At 40.2% G+C, this 20906-nt stretch overlaps 1 protein-coding gene across 6 annotated transcripts in view; it reads right to left on the bottom strand.

Moving 5' to 3' along the window:
- Positions 1 to 4228: 4228 nt before the first annotated feature.
- N4BP2L2 (NEDD4 binding protein 2 like 2) overlaps positions 4229 to 20906 on the bottom strand; it is a 479674-nt gene continuing 462996 nt past the window's right edge. For all 6 annotated transcript variants that reach the window (XM_050937135.1, XM_050937132.1, XM_050937131.1 and 3 more), the window contains 4 exons: positions 18577 to 18662; positions 15333 to 15378; positions 12383 to 12581; positions 4229 to 6199 (listed from right to left, as the gene is read on the bottom strand). In XM_050937135.1, coding sequence (XP_050793092.1) covers positions 12391 to 12581; positions 15333 to 15378; positions 18577 to 18662 — 323 coding nt within the window. In that variant the 3' untranslated portion in view covers positions 4229 to 6199; positions 12383 to 12390. The remainder of the gene's footprint in view (positions 6200 to 12382; positions 12582 to 15332; positions 15379 to 18576; positions 18663 to 20906) is intronic.

Below are 20906 nucleotides of genomic sequence, written 5' to 3'. Positions count from 1 at the left end.
CATTACTTCCCTTATTAAGGGCTTGTCTAGATCATGTGACAGTAAAGGTGTGACGTTAATGTACATACATTACAGTGCCTTAAACCCATGTGGATGATTCCATTGAAAAATAAAGTGCCCTTAGTTTTGACAATGGCAGTCAGGGCAACCATAGAAGATTGCAGGACTGACTCCCAAACCCTCAATTAATCATCATCAGGTTTTTGACTTGTCTAACATTTTAAAAATTTTGTACAGGCCAGGTGTAACCCACATTTGATTTTTTTTAAGTCCAAAAAGAAGGTGTGAAGTAATAGAGCACTCATCTTAACTTTTCCTGTAGAAAAGCCTTGGCAATATTTCACAGGTGTAAATATTGGCCTGACAAAATTACAAGAAATGGTTTGTGATTAAAAAAATTAATTGTGATTAATTGTGCAATTAATTGCACTGTTAAAGAATAATAGATTATCATTTATTTAAATATTTTTGGTTGTTTTCTACATTTTCAAATATATTGATTTCAATTATCACACAGAATACAGTGTACAGTACTCAGTTTCTATTGTTTTTATTACAAATATTTGCCCAGTAAAAAACAAAAGAAATAGTATTTTTCAATTCACCTAGTACAAATAATATAGTGCAATCTCTTTATCATAAAAGTTGAACTTACAAATGTAGAATTACGTACAAAAAAATAACTGCACTCAAAAATAAAACAATGGAAAATTTAAGAGCCTATGTCCACTCAGTCTAACTTCTTATTCAACCAATCGCTCAAACAAGTTTGTTTACATTTGCAGGAGATAATGCTGCCCGCTTCTTGTTTACGTTACCTGAAAGTGACAACTGATGTTTGCATGGCACAGTTGTAGCCAGCATCACAAGATATTTACATGCCAGTTGCGCTAAAGATTCATATGTCCCTTCATGATTCAACCACCCTTCCAGAGGACATGCGTCCATGCTGATGATGGGTTCTGCTTGATAACGATCCAAAGCAGTGCGGAGTGATGCAAGTTCATTTTCATCGAGTCAGATGCCGCCAACAGAAGGTGGATTTTCTTTTTTGGTGGTTTGGGTTCTGTAGTATCTGCATCAGAGTATTGCTCTTTTAAGACTTCTGAAAGCATGCTCCACACCTGTCCCTCTCAGATTTTGGGGGGGGGGGGGCGGGTTGAGGGCTCCGACTGAGGGTGCAGGCTCTGGGGTGGGGTGTGGAGGCAGCTCCTGGCTGGGGACAAGGGGTTCAGAGTGCAACTGGGGGCTCAGGTCTGGGGCAGGAGGTTGGGATGGGGAGGGGATGTGGGCTCTGGGAGGGAGTTTGGGTGTGTGAGGAGGCTCAGGGTTGGGGTGAGGAAGTGGGTTTGGGGTAGGCTCCAGGTGGCGCTTACCTGAGGCGGCCCCCGGATGATGCGACATGTCCTACGGCTCGTAGGTGCAGGGGCTGCCAAGGAGGGTCTGCGTGCTGCCGTTGCCCACAGGTGTGGCCCCCACAGCTCCCATTGGCCGCGGTTCCCGATCAATGGGAGCTGCAGAGCCAGGGCTTGGGGCATGGGCAGCACATGGAGCCCCTGTGGCAGCCCCTGCACCTAGAAGCCAAAGGATGTCACTGCCTCCAGGAGCCACATGGAGCCAGGGGAGCAGACAGGGAGCCTGCCTTAGCCCCGCTGTACCATCAACCAGACTTTTAACAACCTGGTCAGCGGTGCTGTCTGGAGCTGCCAGGGTCTCTTTTCAATTGGGTGTTCCGGTCAAAAGCCAGACACCTGGCAACCCTACCATTACCTGACCCAGAAACATCCAAAAATCAGATGTGGCAATTACTAGATATGTTCTATATTTGTTTCCGAAGCTGTAAAGGATGTTTTTGTTGTAGGCAAGCCACTTGACAGGTCACTCTGTGTTTATTCACCTTACAGCTGAGCTAATCAACCCTCAAGAAGGGGAAATGTTATAAGCATATCTGCTGAAGATAGCTCTGTGACATCAGTGGGTGATCAATGCAAGACTGCATGTTTGCTGAGAGGTGGTTTTGTTGACAACACTGAGAAATGTTTTGAAAAGGAAGAGGATGCTGACATTCTTATGAAGATCTGAAGAAGCCAGGCATATGTGCTACATATTATGGCCACATTATAGAATCAGAGAATGATAGACATGTAGGACTGGAAGGGACCTGAAGAAGTCACCAACTCCAGCCCCCTGCACTAAGGCAGGACCAAGTAAAGCTAGACCATCCCTGACATATATTTGTCCAACCTGTTCTTAGAAACCTTCAATGATGGAGATTCCAAAACCTCCTTGGAAACCTATTTCAGATTTTAACTACTCTTATAGTTAGTTTTTCCTAATATCTACCCAAAATCTCTTACACTGCAGATTAAGTCCATTAGTTTTTCTCCTACCTTCCATGAACATGCAGAACAATTGTTCACAGTTCTCTTTGTAATAGCTTTTAACATATTGGAAGAATGTTAACAGGTCCCCCTCAGTCTCCTTTTCTCAAGACTAAACATTCCCACCTTTCCTCCTAGATCAGGTTCTTTTATAATTTTTGTTGCTCTCTGCATTCTCTCCAGTTTGTCCACGTTTCCTAACGTGTGGTGTCCAGAACTGGACACAGAACTCCAGCTTAGGCCTCACTAATGCTGAGTAGAGTGAGACAATTACCTCCTGTGTCCTATGTACGACACCCATTGATACATCCCAGAATATTAGCCTTTTTCATAGCTGCAACATACTGTTGATTCTCATTCAATCTGTGATTTACTATAACCCCCACATCTATTTCAGCAGTACTAATACCGAACTAGTTATGCTCCAATTTTTTAGTTGTGCATTTGATTTTTCTTTCTTAAGTACTTTGCACATGTCTTTATGGAATTTCATCTTGTTCATTTCAAACCAATTCTCTAATTTGTCAAGGTCATTTTGAATTCTAATCCTGTCCTCCAAAGTGCTTGCAACCCCTCCCATCTTGGTGTCATCCACAAATTTTATAAACATGTGCTCCACTCTGCTATCCAAGTCATTAATGAAAATATTGAATAGTACTGGATCCAGGACTGAGCTCTGTGGGACCCTACTGGCCCCACCCTCCCAGTTTGACAGCAAACAATTGATAACTATTCTTTGAGTACAGTCTTTCAACCAGTTGTGCACCCATCTTACAGTTATTTCATCTAGACAGTATGTCAGTAGTTTGCTAATGAGAATGTCATGTGGAACTGTGACAAAAGCCACAGATAGATCATGTCTACTTCTTCTCCCCATCCAACAGGTCAGTAACCGTGGCAAAGGAGGAAATTATAATGGTTGGCATGATTTGTCCTTGACAAACCCTTGCTGGCTATTCTTTATAATTTTATTATCCTCTAGGTGCTTACAATTTGATTTTTAAATTTAATTTTTAAACTGACAGTATTCCTTTAAGAGTCAAACTCAAAACCTTTTCTTTTTCATAAAAAAAAAAGATGCTGAGAGATTTTGACATTTCTTTTTTATTTCAAGTGTTCTGGAAGTTCAATACTCAGTTAACAATATTTGATTTCATGGACAGTAAATGTACTCAGTTTTCTATTCTTTGTCAAATAAACATAAATAGAAAAAAAATCACATTTCTATTAAATGTTTGGGTGAATCTTTCTTTAAATTAAATGTGGCCTGTTCTAATGTCACTAGTATTTTATGCAAAATTATGCATAAATATTGCAACCCATGTGAAATACCAACCCCCTTATTATTCTATATAGTGTTCATGTTGGCAGAAGTACAGTACATTTTCTCCCAAGGGAAAGCAATATTAAGCAAAATGAAAGTATCAGTTTTGCCAATGGTGCCGTAATAATTTTAGAAATACTGATGTGCTAGAGCTGCTTATTCAATTTTGTTTACTGGTTTTACATTGGAGACTGGGGGGAAATTTCAGGTAGTTTAGATCACAAAGTAGCAATCCTTTAGCAGGCATTCTGGTCAGGAGCTGATACATAATAAAATACTGGCAAGGGGGAAAGGTGAGGGAAGGCAGAAGATGAGAGATGCCCAAGTCAGAGAAACTGTATTAAATTGTTTTTTAATCTGAAGCATGCGTGTATGTGTGGGGAGTGGGGGGAAGGACAGTGGTAACCTAATCCAGATCATTGGTTTGTTTGTTTGACAAACATATCCAATCTAAGCTTTCTAATGTGATAGCCTCACCACTCTTCAACCCCTAGTTCTTTTATTTTTTCCACTTCCCCTGCCATGTGTCAAGGTAATTTTTGTCCTTCTCTATTCATTCCCACACATCACAGAGAAGCTTTCATCCACTCCTGTGACTGACAAAAGTTGTGCTAGTGGTAAGCAGAAATTTCTCCCTTCCCTTCTGTTTTATGTGTAACTATTTTGCAGTGCCATCTGACTATGCCATAAACTATCAATTTGTCCTTTCACCTTTACCCACTCCCTTTTCCACTGATAGTCTTCACCTTTACTGCTTTTAATTTCCTCCTCTCCTCCTGTGTGTTATTACTCCTTTTTATAGCCAAAATCACTCCCTCTTCATACTTTATCCCCTCTTTCCACTCCCCTCCCTGTTACATATGTCCTCTTGCTTTCCCGCTCCCTCTCTAGTTCATCACATTGCATTCATTCCCTTCTGGGCTCCTCACTCCTCCCACACTTGTTTTGACACCATTTATCTATGAGTGCTGGTCATTCAGTGCTACTTGACTACTCTCCTCCTCAGCACCTCTGAAACAGGCTCCACTCCCCACCTCTGCCTCTCAGAGACACTAAGTAACTGAGCGCCAGTTTAAGGAATGGCATGATTGTGAGCTGTGCACCACAACACTACTGGCAGCAGAGCAATTTGATGCTTGCCCATGGAAGTCCTAAAGCACTGCTGAGCAACTCTGTTCCTATACCCTCCAAAGAACAGACAAACTTATGAAACCCATTAATGCCTCAAAGAAAACTGAAATTCTATTTAAAAAACATGAGCATTGTTAATCTGCTTTTGTTGCTCATTCCCCACATGAAATCAATCTTCTGTTAGTGCTATTATGATAATTTCCACAGCAACAAATAGAGATGCTACCAACAAGACTGGCTTCAGGTGAGGAATAAGTAACAGCTAATTAATTCTGAAGGAAAAACCCAGCAATTAAAACTAGGAAAGTAAAACACAAAAATGTGTTATACTAGGAAAATAATTATTTTTAATTAGGTTATTTTCAAAGTTTTCCATGAGTCACCATGACGTTCTTTAGACAATAGAGGCAAAAGGAGCATCATTGATGGTAATATAACTAACTAAATATCAAAGTTTGTAGAGGCTCAAAATCAAAAGCCAATTGAAGTTAAGGGGTGTGTTTCCATTGACTTCAATGGGCTTTAGATCAGCCCCAATAACGAAAAACCAAAGATGACTTCTACTTATTTCTATAGTCAGAAATAAGTCTATATCAGTGTAGCCTAAGGGAGACAGCAAGCATGGGTTCAAGACAGAGTAAATATGAACAAGAAAAGGTTAAGTATTTGTGGAACAAGGAATAGGGAGAAGAGACTGATGAAGACTTGCTCCAATTAGTATCACGAGGAGGCAAAGGATGAAAACAATTAGTAACAGGAATAGGAGAAAACAGCAGTAGGCAGAAGTAGAAAGAATAAATCATCTAACTTGCCACAAACACAGGACTTATTAAGGGACACCAGCAGTGAAGTCAAATACCTCACTCTGCAAACATATTGTTACTATCAAGCCATTACCTTTTTATGCATGTAGCAAATATTTCTGCATTCCAGTAGTGAATAAGATCCAGGAGTCAGAAGCTCACAGTTTATGTAGACAACAGACTCCCTCCCCTTCCTTTGATTTGTAAACACAGAAATCCTTCAATGTGGAAATCTTTTTGCTATTTTTGCTTCTCACTAAACATTGGCCAAAGCAATCTCCTTTATTTTCAGTCTCTCTGTGACATAGAAGGATGAATAAAGGAAGCATGGATATCAAGTGACTTCTGAAAGTGGCCATTTGGCAATCAAAAATTATTACAATTTTTTTATTTCAAAACCAGGATGGGTGGCTATGTGGATATAAAGCCTAAGGATTATTGAGGATCATGGTTCAGTACCAAATTCTACACTGAGTACTTCTTCTAGGTTATTCCTTACATTTATAACACTTGATTGTAAACTGAGGTCCTTCCATGATGGTGCCAAGATTGACAAATTTCTGTAATATAAAAGAAGAGAGTCTGCTGAAGTATCATAATAACCAGTCAATGCAGATTTAAAAAATACTGACCATTGTAAACATTGTTTCAATATTGCCCCATCCCACCCTATGAGTAAAAATGTATTAAAGGATAATTTTTCACCTCCAGTCCCTGATAAAGGGATCTATTTCCTTCTCAGTTTTAGCAGTTTGATTTTCATTCCTCCTTTTGAAGGAGGTACAAAGAGGGATTTTGAAGGCTTAGAAAAGAAACAAAGAGAGTATAAAAGGTGGGAAGACTGAAAAGATTATTGAGGAAGGGAAGACAGGAAGACGATGTTGGAGATGGAGAAAGGCAAGGAGCTAGACATCATGAAGAATCAAAAATAAGAAAAGGAATAAAGAATAACAATACTTACAATGAATTTAAAATTCCACCAATATTACTTAAATCATAGTTAGGCTTCAGAAACGGATTTAAAAGTAGAGTTATCTTTTTCTCTGTACAATTTATATGGAACCTGATTGTCCTTTATAAAAAATCTGAGGAATTCTGTGGAAGATATCAGCACAATTTGATCTACAATTTCTTAAGCTCTTCTAAATAGATACAAGCCTATTCTATATAACTCTTGTGTCTCCTATCAATTATTCCCTTTCTTTTTGAAGTCAAATGTGAGGCTGGGCTCTATTGGTAAACATTGTACAAGGGAGTTCTTGCTCCACATTTGTTCTATCTCTGCCTATATTTAAACAAATAATTTTATTTTAACAAAGGGGGTAGTATTCTCCTTCATTTGAGCTTTAGTCCTAGCATAAAATGTCTAATAGTCTAAAGATCTATTTTGTTTTGTGTAGAGGTTTTGCATTTAATGATGAGAAGAGACTGTTTATGGATAGCTCTCTGTGCTCATAAAGGCCCTGACTATCCACGTGTCCGTGGTATTAGCATACCTTTCTCTGCAGACTGTTACAGTTTTATTTTATGCTGAATAATAATAGAGTGTAAATTAAACATTATACCAACATGGGAAAGATTCAGAAAACTAGAAATATAATTTGTGGATATCTGTATACTCACTACATCACATAGTTCTTACAAAGTAATACAGTAAAAGCTGTTTTATCCAGTATATTGGGGAAATAGAGGATGCCAGTAAGTGAAAAATGCCAGTTAACTAAGAAGGAGGGAGTTTGGGTGCGGGAGGGGACTCAGAGCAGTGAGCTGGGGCACAGGAGAGAGTGCGGGGTACTGGGTCCAGGGGCTCTCACCTTGGGTGGCTTCATGCAAGTGGCGACCTGTTCCAGCAGCTCCTTGGCGGAGGCATGGCAGGCAGCTCTGTGTGCTGCCTCCACTCACGGGCACTGCCCCTGCAGCTCCCATTGGCTGCAGTTCCCTGCCAATGGGAGCTGCGGAACTAGTACTTGGGACGGGGCAGCGCGCGGAGCCGCCAGCTGCACCTCCGCATAGGAGCAGCTGGGACAGGTCACCACTTGCAGGGAGCCACCCAAGATGAGTGCCCTCCGTATCCGGCACCCTGCACTCCCTCCTGCATCCCAGCCCCCTGCCAGTCCTATGCCAACTGGACTATAAACCAGAATTTCAATGAAGATCAGAAATGCTAGTTTATAGACCTTTCTGGTTGGTCAAGTGCCAGATAAAATAGCTTTTACTATATATATTTAATAGATTATATTTCCCACTAAAGTTAGAGAACTGCGCACTTAATATGTTATTCACTTGTCCAAAAAAACCCATTAAGTTTTCGTTATCATTGTGATAAAATGTGAGCTGGGGCCAGATCTGAAGAAAAGCTCTGTGTAGGATCGAAAGTTTGTCTCCCTCATCAACAGAAGTTGGTCCAATAAAAGATATAACCTCACGCATCCTGTCTCTTAATATCCTGTGGCCAACACCACTATTACAACTCTGCAAATTAGACCATCCCTGAGAGGTATTTGTCTCATCTGTCGTTAAAAACTTCCAGCAACAGTGATTTCACAACCTCCCTTGATACTTTACTATCTTTATAGTTGGAAACTTTTGTTCTAATATCTAACCTAGGTTTCCCTTGCTGCAGATTAAGCCCTTTAATTTTTGTTCTACCTTCTGTGTACATGGAGAACAATTGATCACCATCCTCTTTATAACAGCTGTTAACGTATGTGAAGACTGTTACCAGGTCTCCCTTCAGTCTTCTTCTTTCAGGACTAAACATGCCCAGTTTATTTAACCTTTCCTCACAAGTCAAGTTTTCTAAACCTTTTATCTTTTTTATTGCTCTTCTCTGGACTCTCTCCAATTTGTCCACATCTTTCTTAGCATGGCATCCAAAATTGGATACAGTACTCACTAGTGCCAAGTAGAATAGGACAATTACCTCCTGTGCCTTACATATGATACTCCACTAATACATCCCAGAATGATATTAGCCTTTTTTGCAGCTGCTTCACATTGTTGGCTCATATTCAAACTTTGATCCACTATAACTTCCTTATCCTTTTCAGCAGTACTTCTCACTAACAAGTTACTCCCCATTTTCTACAGTACTTGTACATTTAATTTTAACTTCCTAAATGTAGAACTTTGAACTTGTGTTTATTGAATTTATTCTTGCTGATTTCAGACCAATTCTCCAAGTTATCAAGGTCGTTCTGAATTCTAATCCTATCTCCCAAAGCATCTCCTCCCATCTTGGTGTCATCCACAGATTTTATAAGCAAACTCTCTACTCCATCAGCCTAGTAATTAATGAAAATGGTGAATGCTACCAAACACAAGACAGACCCCTGTGGGAACCCACTCAGTATGTCTTCCCATTTTGACAGTGAACCATTGATAAATATGCTTTGAGTATGGTCTTTCAACCAGTTGTGCACCCACCTTATAGTGATTTCATCTAGATCATATTTCAATAGCTTGCTTATGATTATATCCTGTGGCACTGTGTCAAAAGCCTTACTAAAATCAAGATATATCATATCTATTGTTTTCCCCCCAACCATTAGACCAGTTACCCTGTCAAAGAAGGAAATTAGATTGGTTAGACATGATTTATTCTTTACAAATCCATGTTGGCTATTACACTATTATCCTTTAGTCTAGATGCTTACAAATTGATTGTTTAATAATTTGTTCCCAGTATCTTTCCAGTTATCAAAGTTAGGCTAACTGGTCTATAATTCCCCAGGTCCTCCATCTGCCCCTTTCTAAAATAGATGCTATGTTTGCCCTTCAGTCCTCAGGGACCTCATCTGTCCTTCATGAGTTATCAAAGGCCATTGCTAATGGTTCAGATTGCTTCAGCTAGTTCCTTAAGAACCCTAGGGTAAATTTCATCAGTCTTTGCCAACTTGAATACCTCTAACTTACCTAAATATTCTTCTACCTGTTCTTCCCCTGGCTTGTGTTTCTTCCCCCTTCCCCTTAATATTATTATTTGTGCTAAGCATGTGGTCACAATTAATTGTTTCAGTGAAAACTGAAGCAAAATAGGTATTAAACACCTCAGCCTTCTTGATGTCATCTGTTATTAGCTTCTTCCCCGCTAAGTAGTGGACCTATACTTTTGTCTTTTTCTTGCTCCTAATATATTTATATAGCCTCTTTTTTTTTGCCTTCTATGTCCCTTGCTAGATGTAACTCATTTTGTGCTTTAGCATTTATGGTTTTGTCTCTACATGTTTGCTCTGTTCTTTTGTATTCAATCCTTAGCAATTTGTCTACATTTCCATAAGCTACTTGGTCTTCACTTTTAAGGATCTTCACGTCCTTTCCCTTCCCTACTTATCTTCTTTCATTCACAATCAAGATGTTGTACCCTGCTGTTGATTGGAGTATGATCCTGGCCTCTTTGCCCATTTGTTAAATTTTCAAATAAGCACTTTTGTGCTTTCTTCTATGCTGCCCCTCACACTTGGGAGGGGCTGCCCATAAACATCCAGAAAATTAACTCTTTATCGTCATTCAGAACTCTGCTTAAACCTCTCTTTTTCTATAATGCCTGCAAAAAATTTGGACAATGGTTAGGTTACTGGTGTGCTAAGACCACTGCCTATCATCCTGACCAATACTGTCTTATTGTTTCCTTGTATTTACCTGTCTGTTGTTTCTTGTCTTAGACTGCAAGCTCTTTGGGGCAGGGAACGTTTTTTGTCAGTGTTTGTACAGCACCTAGCACAATAGGGTCCTGGTCCCTGATTACAGCTTCTAGCTACTATGGTAATACATATTAATAAATAAAAACACTTGTTTCCATTGATATACAGATGCTTATTTCAGTAGCAGTTTTGATCATAGTCTATTTTGCCTATTCCCCAGAACAAGTTATTCAACCACTGATTTTTTGTCAATGTTTTGATGAGGAATTCTTACAAAAATGTTGCCTCTTAACCAGAAAGAAGCCCTGTTCTGGGTGCCATGTGTGTGCAAAGAGGAGCAGAGAGAGACAAATGTATTCATTTTTCATTTAGACAAAAATACACAAGCTATTAAAGGAAGGAAGCACCATCACTTGGCAAACAGATTTATATTAAATTGAACTTTGCTAGAAATATATATAACTTGTTTCTCAAAAATATACTGACTATGATGATAGCATTAGCACTACGTTCAACTTGTGTAATTTAAAGAGGTTACAGTGGAAATTCCCAGGAGTCTTCTCTTCTGTGAAATTTATTTTTAAAATACCTGACATTTGCTGAAATCTGGTCGATTTCAAGATTTTTATATTTGGTCTTTAGAGTATTTTTTAAAAGCCTCCGGAATATCACTTCTGACTGGGTTACTTTATTAGCATCCATTGGGGAGGTGGGAAATGTGTGATTTCTTGAGAGGGAGAGAGATTACCCCAACCTCCCTTCAAACTGATGGCAAAATGTTAGCAACAGGCTCATGTGAGCCCCTCAGAGCTAGTTCTCACACACATCCCTGCATATCTCACACATATTCAATACTCTCACATGTATAAGTAATTATAATTTAACTTATAAGTAATTATACCTGATTATGCATTCTTAAAAGCAGATCTTTCACACTATTGAGTTCAAAGTGACAGAATGAAAAATAACCCAATCACCAACAACTCAAATGTTACTAGACTCCTCCTTTCACCATTTGATGACTTGATTATGTGTTGGATTTGTCACTGTCTATATTTATCTATGCATAATTTAAAAAACCCCAGAGAGGTTGATTAAACAATGTTTACTCCATTCTGAGTAAATTTGAAGGTATTTCAACTATGAACTTACTGAGCATCCATCCACATACAGTCTGATAGGTAGGATGTACAACATTACAAGAAAGGCACTGAATTTTAAAAAATAACCACCTTAGTTACATTTGGAATATCACACCCCAAATTTACTCTGTCGTTATAATGACATCCATTACATTTTAGGACTTCTATTTAAACCAAAAAATTTTTTGGAGTTTGGAATTTTTTTTCTCCCCACGCTCATAATGTTCACGCATACCTTCGTAAACACAGACATACTTGTACATACAAAATACACAAATAAGTAACACAAACAAATTTAATGGTTAAGATATCAGCCACAAAACATGGGTTTGAGAAATATCATCTAGGAAAATATCAAATAATTACTTGGAATAGTTAGAATTAAAAGGATTGGAGAAATGAAGTTCCTAAACTCTGGATCACGAGACACAGTATGTACAGTTCGTTAGCACCAGTTAATGGTAGGTAGAAGTTGTTGGGATTTTTTTTGACAAAACATTTTTCATCAGAAAATATGTTGAAACATATGAGTTTCAATTCAACATTTATCAGGAAGGTTTCTCAGGTCCAGGATGGAATTTCTGGTCAAAAGGAGAAAGTGAGATTCCCCACCCAAAATAGCCAATAGGCTGGTGGTTAGGGCATTCACCTGAAATGTGTGAGATCCTCTGCTCTGCCTGGAAATAACTTTAACCTGGGTCACCCATAACCCAGGTGAGTGCCCTAACTACCAGGCTACAGCTATTCTGGGATGGGTCTCTCAGTCTCTCCTGTTGAAGCTGTTCCACTTTGTATAACTAATTAAATATTTACTTATAGTGAAGTCATAGGTGCTTACAGTCAGGATGAGCTGTTAGTATTTTTAAATCATTTTATTAAAAATGAATGCAATTATCTTTGTTTTTCAGCTGTTTAGACCAGCATTATCCATAAGAATGATAGTTTTATAAAATGTTACCTTTATCTTCATGTTGACTTTTTCTGTTTAAGATGACATTCAAGATTGGTTGATACATTATACAAGTGCTTGTTGTCTGGATAAGTCACAGAATTCTCTTCTACTACATCTTGATATAGGTTTCTTTCTGGAAGTGTTTCATAAGATTCTTGACTCTTTTGGCAATCTTTATTTGTATCCTCCACAATGTTGGCACCAACTAAAAAAAACACGATTGTAATTTGCCAAATGACACCCAAAGTATAATTTATATAGTTTGTCATTTGCATTTATATCAAGATTATTTACAGAACAAGATTATTGCCCTAGAAAACTACAAATTTTACCAATTTTATACACGAAATATTTAATCTATTTTGTTGGATTTTGCAGCTGTGCCCTGACAATTAAACACATTCCCTACTGGTCTGAATCTCTCTTGGCTCTCCAGGCCAAGAACTATAGCAGGGGTCCCCAACCTTTTTCGTCTGGCAGGTGCCAGACGATGAGCCACCAAGGACCGTGGCTGGCAGACGAGCATCGGCCAAAATGCCGCCGAGAAGCGGCAATGTCAAAAGGTCTCGCCGCCGAAATGCCGCCGAGAAGCAGCGTCATCCAGAGGCGTCACCGCCGAAATGCTGCCGAAAATCAGTGGCATTTTGGCAGCAACCCCTCTGAATGACGCTGCTTCTTGGCAGCATTTTGGCAGATGCTTGGCCACTGGACAGTAGGCGGGTGCACATAGATGCCCGGGCGGATGCCATGGTGCCCACGGGCACTGCGTTGGGGACCACTGAGCTACAGGGTATGTCTATACTGCAATTAAACACCTGTGCCTGGCATGTGTCAGCTGAATTGGGTTCAAAGAGCTCAGGCTAAGGGGCTGTTTTACTGAGGTGTAGACGTTTGGCCTCAGGCTGGAATTCAGGCTCTGGGATCCCATGAGGGGAGAGGATTGCAGAGCCTGAGCCCAAACGTCTACACAGCCCCTTATACCGAGCCCTGTGAGCCCAAATCAGCAGACACAGGCCAGATTTGGGTGTTTAACTGCGGTGTAGACATACCCTCAGACTTTCCCACAGGATCTGTCCCCAACTTCAGACACCAACTTGTCTGTCATTCTCCAGGGAACAACTGTATCATGCATTTCCAACAATTTTAGAAGGCCTCACGCCAACTTGTGCAATTATATTAAACACCAAAAGCTGTTCCTTCGATGTGTTTATTCTCCTATGGTATAGTATTTTAGAACACACATATACAGTATATGAAGTACCGTGCATTACCAGACTCTGCTGCAGCAGATACCTTTAGACAAAGGCTGCCAGCAGGGTATTCTCAGCTGCCTTCAGAGACCTTATGGGCTAGAGTGAGAGGATAGATGCAGTTGGTGATTACAGAGAGAGGCTGCTGGAAGCCAGCTTTCCCACTGAAGACAGCAGAATTGTGGGATGGATGCTTTTGATGCTCCCAATCCCCAAAGTAGTAGGACATTGAGTGGAAGCCAGTGGTGACCCACCCATCCTAAGAAATGAAAATCAGAGTGTGAGGCAACTAGAAACATGCTCCTGCCACCGGAACACTATAGGATTCCTTCGCCTAACACCAGGCTCTTGATGTTTCTCATCAAGCCTCTTTCCTCTGCTGCTTAGGAGCCTGATCCATTGAGGTGTTGATAACTTTCAATACCCACTGAATTCAATGAGAGTTGATGACCCTCAACACTTCACAGATAAAATCTAAGACCACATGTTTTTCACTTTGTAGCCCAATCTATAGATTATATATTAAGTCTATTGATTACTTAAGAATTCCCAATTATCACTTTGAGGGTTGACAGGTTCTTGTCCAAGATCAGGCCCAGCATTATTAAAATTACTATATAGTTGGGAACCCCAACAGACACAACTGCAACACTCACAGTATCCAAATTCTATATTTCCAAATAGTTTATTAATACATTTAGCAAAGTCACAAACACTCTAACTCTCAGACAGAGAGACTACAGAATGTACATCTGAGCAGCCATATACTCACACTGTCTCTTGCAGGATGACCTGAAATGTTAGCCATTATCTTCCTCATCACCACCAGTGGCCATCATTCTGGTCCCTTCCAAGGGCTACTGCTCTCTCTCTCCTATTGCCCAAAGACTGGCATGCAACTTCTATAATACATTACGCTGATGCCACTATATCTAATGCATAGTCAGTAGGGGTTTTTCCCCTTTTCCTTATGTGTATTTCCTCATCCTACTAATGTTGAAGTGTCCTCTTTCTATAGGTTAGTATAGTGATACATGTAACTACAATTTCAACTCATGATCATATCTGCCATCGCTTGCTTAAGCAGATTTGGGGTTATTACTTTCATATTCCTAGTGGTAGCACTTACTGGAACATTCTACCTCCTACCACTGAGCAAGCTATTCTTCGTTCCTAAAATCTAAAGGTAACCGTTGATCTATGCCAAGGGTTACAGCCTACTTAACCACACTTATGCAAGCTTATGCTTCAGTTAATGTCTTACAGGATATAGGATACGGTAGGCTTCTTCCATTAGAGCTGAATATAATGAAATCCGCTAAGTATAATTAAGGCAAGGCAGTGAATATAGTAAAGGCAAGCCTATGCACTACAAGCTCCATCTGAACTGGATTCAAGTAAACTCAAAGTAAAATTATTTGATTCATTTAATAAAAACTATTAAGGTTGAGAATTTCAAATCACAAGTCAGGAAATTCAAAATTGTGTTCCACAGCAGCTGTAACTCTGCCACATTGTATGTATATTGTATATGGAGGCGTACATTTAATACCATACATTACAGTACGAAATCCTGCACTTGCACAAGAAGTAGTTACAGATAATATGGACACAGTAACTTTCAACTTACTAACTTCTACATTAACTGATTGTTGCACTGAATAAATAACATTTACATTCATTTTGTTTCACAAAGTTATGCTTACCAGCCAAAGAACTCCCATTTTCTAATCCATTCTTTTTCTGTTTCCTCTAAAAACAAATAAAATAAGCAATAATAAAGGAGAGAAGAAGAAAAAGGAAATATATATTATGGTCTGGGGGGTTGGGTAATGGGTGTACAAAACAAAGTCCATATTACATTACGTAAGTTTTTAAACTGTATTTACAAGGCTTTTGTCCTTTTCATCACACTATCCTGTATTATCTCCTAAAAACTGCCACCATAAAACAACAGCCCTAGAAATAGGCTGTCCTTTCATTGAAAAGTGACCAAAAAAAGGTTAAGAAATATAAAAATTATTTCAGAAATATGAGTCAGTCCAACTACTGACTAAACTACTCTGGTATAAACAGTATATAAGTATGTAATAATGAAATATGAAACTATGCTTATATTCAGAGCTTTAGAATATCTACTTACAGCTCTGCATTGTCCTACTTTGTCAATAATGGGGTATTTCCTAACATGTGAAATTATACTGTACCCTCAACCAGTAGAGAACGCCTGCATATTCAGATATGTATATGTATATAGTGAGACAAATATTCTAAGAGGGCCAAACCCAGCCTCTGTTTTGCATGCATATTATTGAATCACACATATGTGAAGGCACTTGTGACATAGTCTATCACTTGTGCATGCAAGTGATGGATTTTGCATATGTAAATTCTATCAACTGTAAGTGCCAGTGAAATGCTCGAAGTATGGATATAGATATCCATGCATGCAGAGGCTATTTTCTGAAAGTTTGGAAACGGTATATAAAAAAGTCGTCTTCACCCAAACTCCTGTTTAAATGAGAAGGGTTCTAAGTATGCACAGAGATCTGACACAACCCTAGGCAATTTGCTCCTCTAAGGAAATTTCAATGTGTGCACTACTTTCCCCAACCCATCCAGCTAGTCTATCCCATTTTAAAATTATTTAAAATAACACTGGCATTAAACTTTTTTAAAATGTACTGTGTTCCCTATCCATTCTCTTTTCCTTTCCCTACTTTTTCCTTTCCTTTGCCTATCTATCTTGGCATAACTTTTCTTTTTTCTTCAGTTTTCCCCTTAAACTTATTTTTAGAGTATAATTTTTCTGATTTCCCTTGTCTCCCTTAATTCATTCCTCCACCATTCAGACACACCTTATACATTATCCCATCAACTGAATTCTCCCTTATATACCCTCCAAGCACTTACATTTTATTAAAGCTAATGTTAATAAAATTATATAATACATAGATTGAGAAAAGAGAGTGTCTGTACATCTGGATATAGTGCTTAGATTATCCACAAATACAAGGTTTGTTTTTAAAGTCATAAGATACATATATATACATAAGATACATATAATTGCCCTCATCAGACATATAAGGTAGATCTAGGTTCACTTGGTTCTGCCTCTCTGAGGTCCCTTCCAGCCTACATTTCTATGATTCTAAGCTCATTCACCTCCTCCCTTCAGTACACTTAGGCCATGGCTACACTTACAGTTCTGCAGCGCTGGTAGTTACAGCTGTGTTCGTACAGCTGTGTAGGGCCAGGCTGCAGTGTGGCCACACTGACAGCTACCAGCGCTGCAGTGTGGCCACATTTGCAGCACTTGCAGCGCTGTTGGGAGTGGTGCATTGTGGTCAGCTATCCCAGCATTCAAGTGGCTGCAACGTGCTTTTCTAAAGAGTGGGGGTGGGGGAGTGTGACAGGGAGCATGGGGGAGACGAGAGAGGTGATTTTTGGGCTGACCTGTTCTCAGCTCCATCCTTGCAAGTTCTAAGGAACTGGAAGATACACAGTGCCTACCTTCAATCAGTTTAAAAGTTTTGACCTTTCCCCCACCTGTCTCTTATTCACTAAATGCTAATTATGCACTCTAAATAGCCGTCAGACCACATAACAGTTGCTCACATTACCCCTCCCCCCTCTCTCCTCAAGGCAACAGCTTTGACATCCAAAGCAATTCTCCTGCCTTGGCTGGCTCGCTTGCTGGAGCAAAGAGCAGCTGTGTTTGTTTTTTAGCAAGTAGCTACGGGGAGATCGGAGTTCAGCCATTCTTCTGGTTTGTTGTGGACAGGAATTCTGGGATACCTCCTTATACCCCGGAAGCCAATAAAAGCGCTGGTGGTGTCCACACTTGCTGACCAGCGCTGGAATCGCTACACCCGAGGCAGACCAATTGTACAGCCAGCACTGCAACCAGGGAGTTACAGCGCTGGCTGTGCTTTGCAAGTGTGGCCACATCCTGAGTTGCAGCGCTGTAACCCCCTCACCAGCGCTGCAACTCTCCAGTGTAGCCAAGCCCATAGGGTGATTTCTTCTTATCTACCCCCACAAGGTTTGGAGAAAGGCTCTTTTTTTCTCTTCACCAACAGAGGGGAGTGGCACTGAGCTGGGTCTCAGAATAGAGTACACTGACAGAGCGTAAAACAGTTACAGTTTCTGACCAGACAAAGTAAGCTAAGTCCCAGTCAGCCTCTCAGCACATACTCTGAGAGCATTTGTGCTAGAATTGACGGGTAAGGAACTGCAGATACCAGAGGGCTGAGTCTGCTTAGAGGTGGCAGAAGAACAGGAGGAGGAAAAGGAAGGTGGAGGACAGTATCTGCAGGGTAAAAAGAAGGACCCTGAGCAGTGGGGAGAGGTTTTATTTTTGTTGACTCGTTCATATATTTTTCTGCACTGTCCACCTAAACCCTCAATCCTGCTATAAGGTTAGAGCTCTCCCTTGTACAGGGCTTGCAGGACAGGATCTATATAATGCCTCTTCCTTCACTGTTTGAATTCACTTACAAAAAACATGGATCTATCAGCAAGAAATACTCTTTCTCCAAATGAACTGAATACAGAAGCACAATGATGGGGCGGGGGGTAACAGGAGGGGCCTAGATGCTAACACAAATTCACAGTCTCCTCTGGTCTCTCCAGGGGAAGGGGAGGTCCCAGCTGGTCCTGTGGGAGGGTGGGGAGGGCAGGGACATGGGGTGGCAGCTTCTCCTGTGGCTCTGGCTCCCAGCACCCCCTTGACCCAGCTCCCTGCTTCCCAGAACCCCAGGATGCCATCTGCTCACACCGTCTCTTCCACGTATGGTCTCACTCTGGAAGGAGAGATGATGGCTCAGTGAGAACGTAGCAGGTGACCTGGGCCCACTTCTTTGGAAAATTCTGGCTGCACCCTAGAATAAATGGTGCCTCTTTACTCCTAAAATACAGGAAAGCCTTGCAGAGAACTAAAGCCCATACCTCTACAGATGTCTTCCATAGTAAATGGATCTTCTTTGATGTTTTCCAATCAAGAGGAACTATGTAATCATCTGGCAATAAAGACTCTGAAAAAGAACAAGACATTTTCATGGCATTATATTTTTTCAGGTTTCATGCATATCTGAAGGAGATACTGCCAGCTCAAACAAAGCCCAGAATTTAGGTTTTATACAAATACATTTCTACAGAACCTAAGACCAATTAAAAAAAATTCTATATTTTTTTTTAATGCCAATGTAAAGATTTTTTTAAACCAAAGATTTTCCTGCAGTATTTACACACCCAAAATATTACTTTGTCCAAGTGCATGGGAACTGGAAAGTGAAATTTACTAGGAAAATCACTAAAAACAAAAGTGAAACTTCATTCTCTAAATTGAGTAAAATGCAAAAAGTAAACAAACATCTTAAATGAAAAGTAAATTTAGTTTTTAAAATTTTATCAGTTTTAACAACTTACAAGAGGATATTTTAACATAGTATATGGAAATTGTTCTATAAATATGTCATATTTTAAACCTGATAAGAGTTCCTCAATGATTAAAGTTGAAAAGAAATGTTTTGTAGAAAAACAATGTAAAATGTTTATGGAATATATGTTCAATGTGTTAACTGTAAATAAGTGACAAATAAATTTGTTTACTAAAAAGCTATTTACCTTCCCACAGAACAACATTTATAACACCTTTCATTTAGGAATATTCCTAAATGCTTTATGAAACCATTCACCTACAAATTCATTGCAGTTGCCTTAATATACGCAGCAGTACATAACAGTTTAGGACAGGCAATGGGGAAAAATATGTATGACTGAAATTGCAGCAGACATTTCAAAAGAAATAATATTGATACTCAAATCAGAATATGGCTAGGAAAGTGGAATTAACACCTATAATTCTGAGAAAAATGCTATGGGTTCTTTAATGATCACAAGTGGCCAGTGCCTCAGGCTATGGCTACACTACAGCTTAAGTCAACATAAGTTATGTCACTCTCCTGAGCAACATAACTTATGCCGACTTAAGCACCAGTGTGGACAGCACTATGTTGGCAGAAGAGCTTTTCCCTCCCAACATAGCTACCGCCACTCGTGGGGTTGGGGCACTGGAATAGAGGGGCCCAGAGGCCATGGCCCTCCTACTTCTTTTGCCACAGGCCCCACTCTTACCCCTCCTCTTCTACCCGAGGCCCCAGCCAGGCTGGCAGCTGGAGCCTGGCTGGGGACCCCAGGTAGCATGAGGTGCCATGCCGCAGACCCTCCAGCAGCAGAGGGGCGGAGAGCAGCCTCCATCCCATGTCCCCACTCCCACTAAGTCCCCCACCCAGGTCAGATGGAGGGTGCATGGTTCTTACCATGGCTGGGCTGTGGCTCAAAGACCCCATCCCCTGGCCAGAGTCAAGTCAGGGTAAAAGCTGCACGGGCAGCTGTGGGGAGCTGCAGACCCTCCTGGCCTGGGTGGGGGGCCTGCAAGGCACGAACACGGCCGGGGCCTGCTTTTGGCCCCCCCACACCAGGTAGGTGGAGGACCTGTGACTCCTGGCCTGCTCCAGTTTCTGGCTTGTCCAGGGATGGGGCCTTGGGCAGAAGGGACAGGGCCACCCCCACACTTTTCAGAAGCTTCCGCTGCCCCCTGTCATGGGGACTGGAGTAATTAAGCCAACAGGAGAGCTCTCTCCCATCGGGTTAGAACAGCTACACAGAGAACTTATAGCAGCGTAGCTGCACTGGTGCAACTGTTAATGTTTTCATTAAGGAGAGACTACAATTAGAGAGTTAGAAGGTTCACAAGTACCTTGCTGAACAGGGGCCTAAGTGACATCAATTCTGTGAAGATTTGTAGGGCCCTGCAAATCTGTGGATATCTGCTTTATGTCCACAGACCATTTTTTCTGATTGTGGATTCGTTGAGAATATAAATTTTGAATCTGCGCAGGGCTCTAAAGATTTATGCACACTGAAATATATACAAGGGAATAGTCCCATTGTAAAATTAATCATGTGCCTAAGTCTGAAGAATTATGGCTTAAGCAGTTCATTCTTTTTTTTTCTTTCTGAAAGGGTTTACACTACATGACTTAGTATACATTTAATGACACTAGAATATGAAAATTCAAGCTCTGTTCATTTACCGTCTAACCATGACATCTGAAGGTGTGGACTGCATGATTAAAAGAATATGTTCAGTACTAGAAAATATACTTTATGGTTTTTAATTTCAATTTCAAATTAAATTTGATTGGGGTAAAATTTTCATACTGCTGAAGTGATTTGAGAGAGTATGTCTATTTGAAAGTCAGTGGGATTACGAC

The sequence above is a fragment of the Gopherus flavomarginatus genome, chromosome 1, assembly GCF_025201925.1.
Source record: "Gopherus flavomarginatus isolate rGopFla2 chromosome 1, rGopFla2.mat.asm, whole genome shotgun sequence".
NCBI lineage: Eukaryota > Metazoa > Chordata > Testudines > Testudinidae > Gopherus > Gopherus flavomarginatus.
The sequence above is the reverse complement of the archived record's forward strand: the minus strand, read 5'-3'. Positions and strand labels throughout refer to the sequence as shown.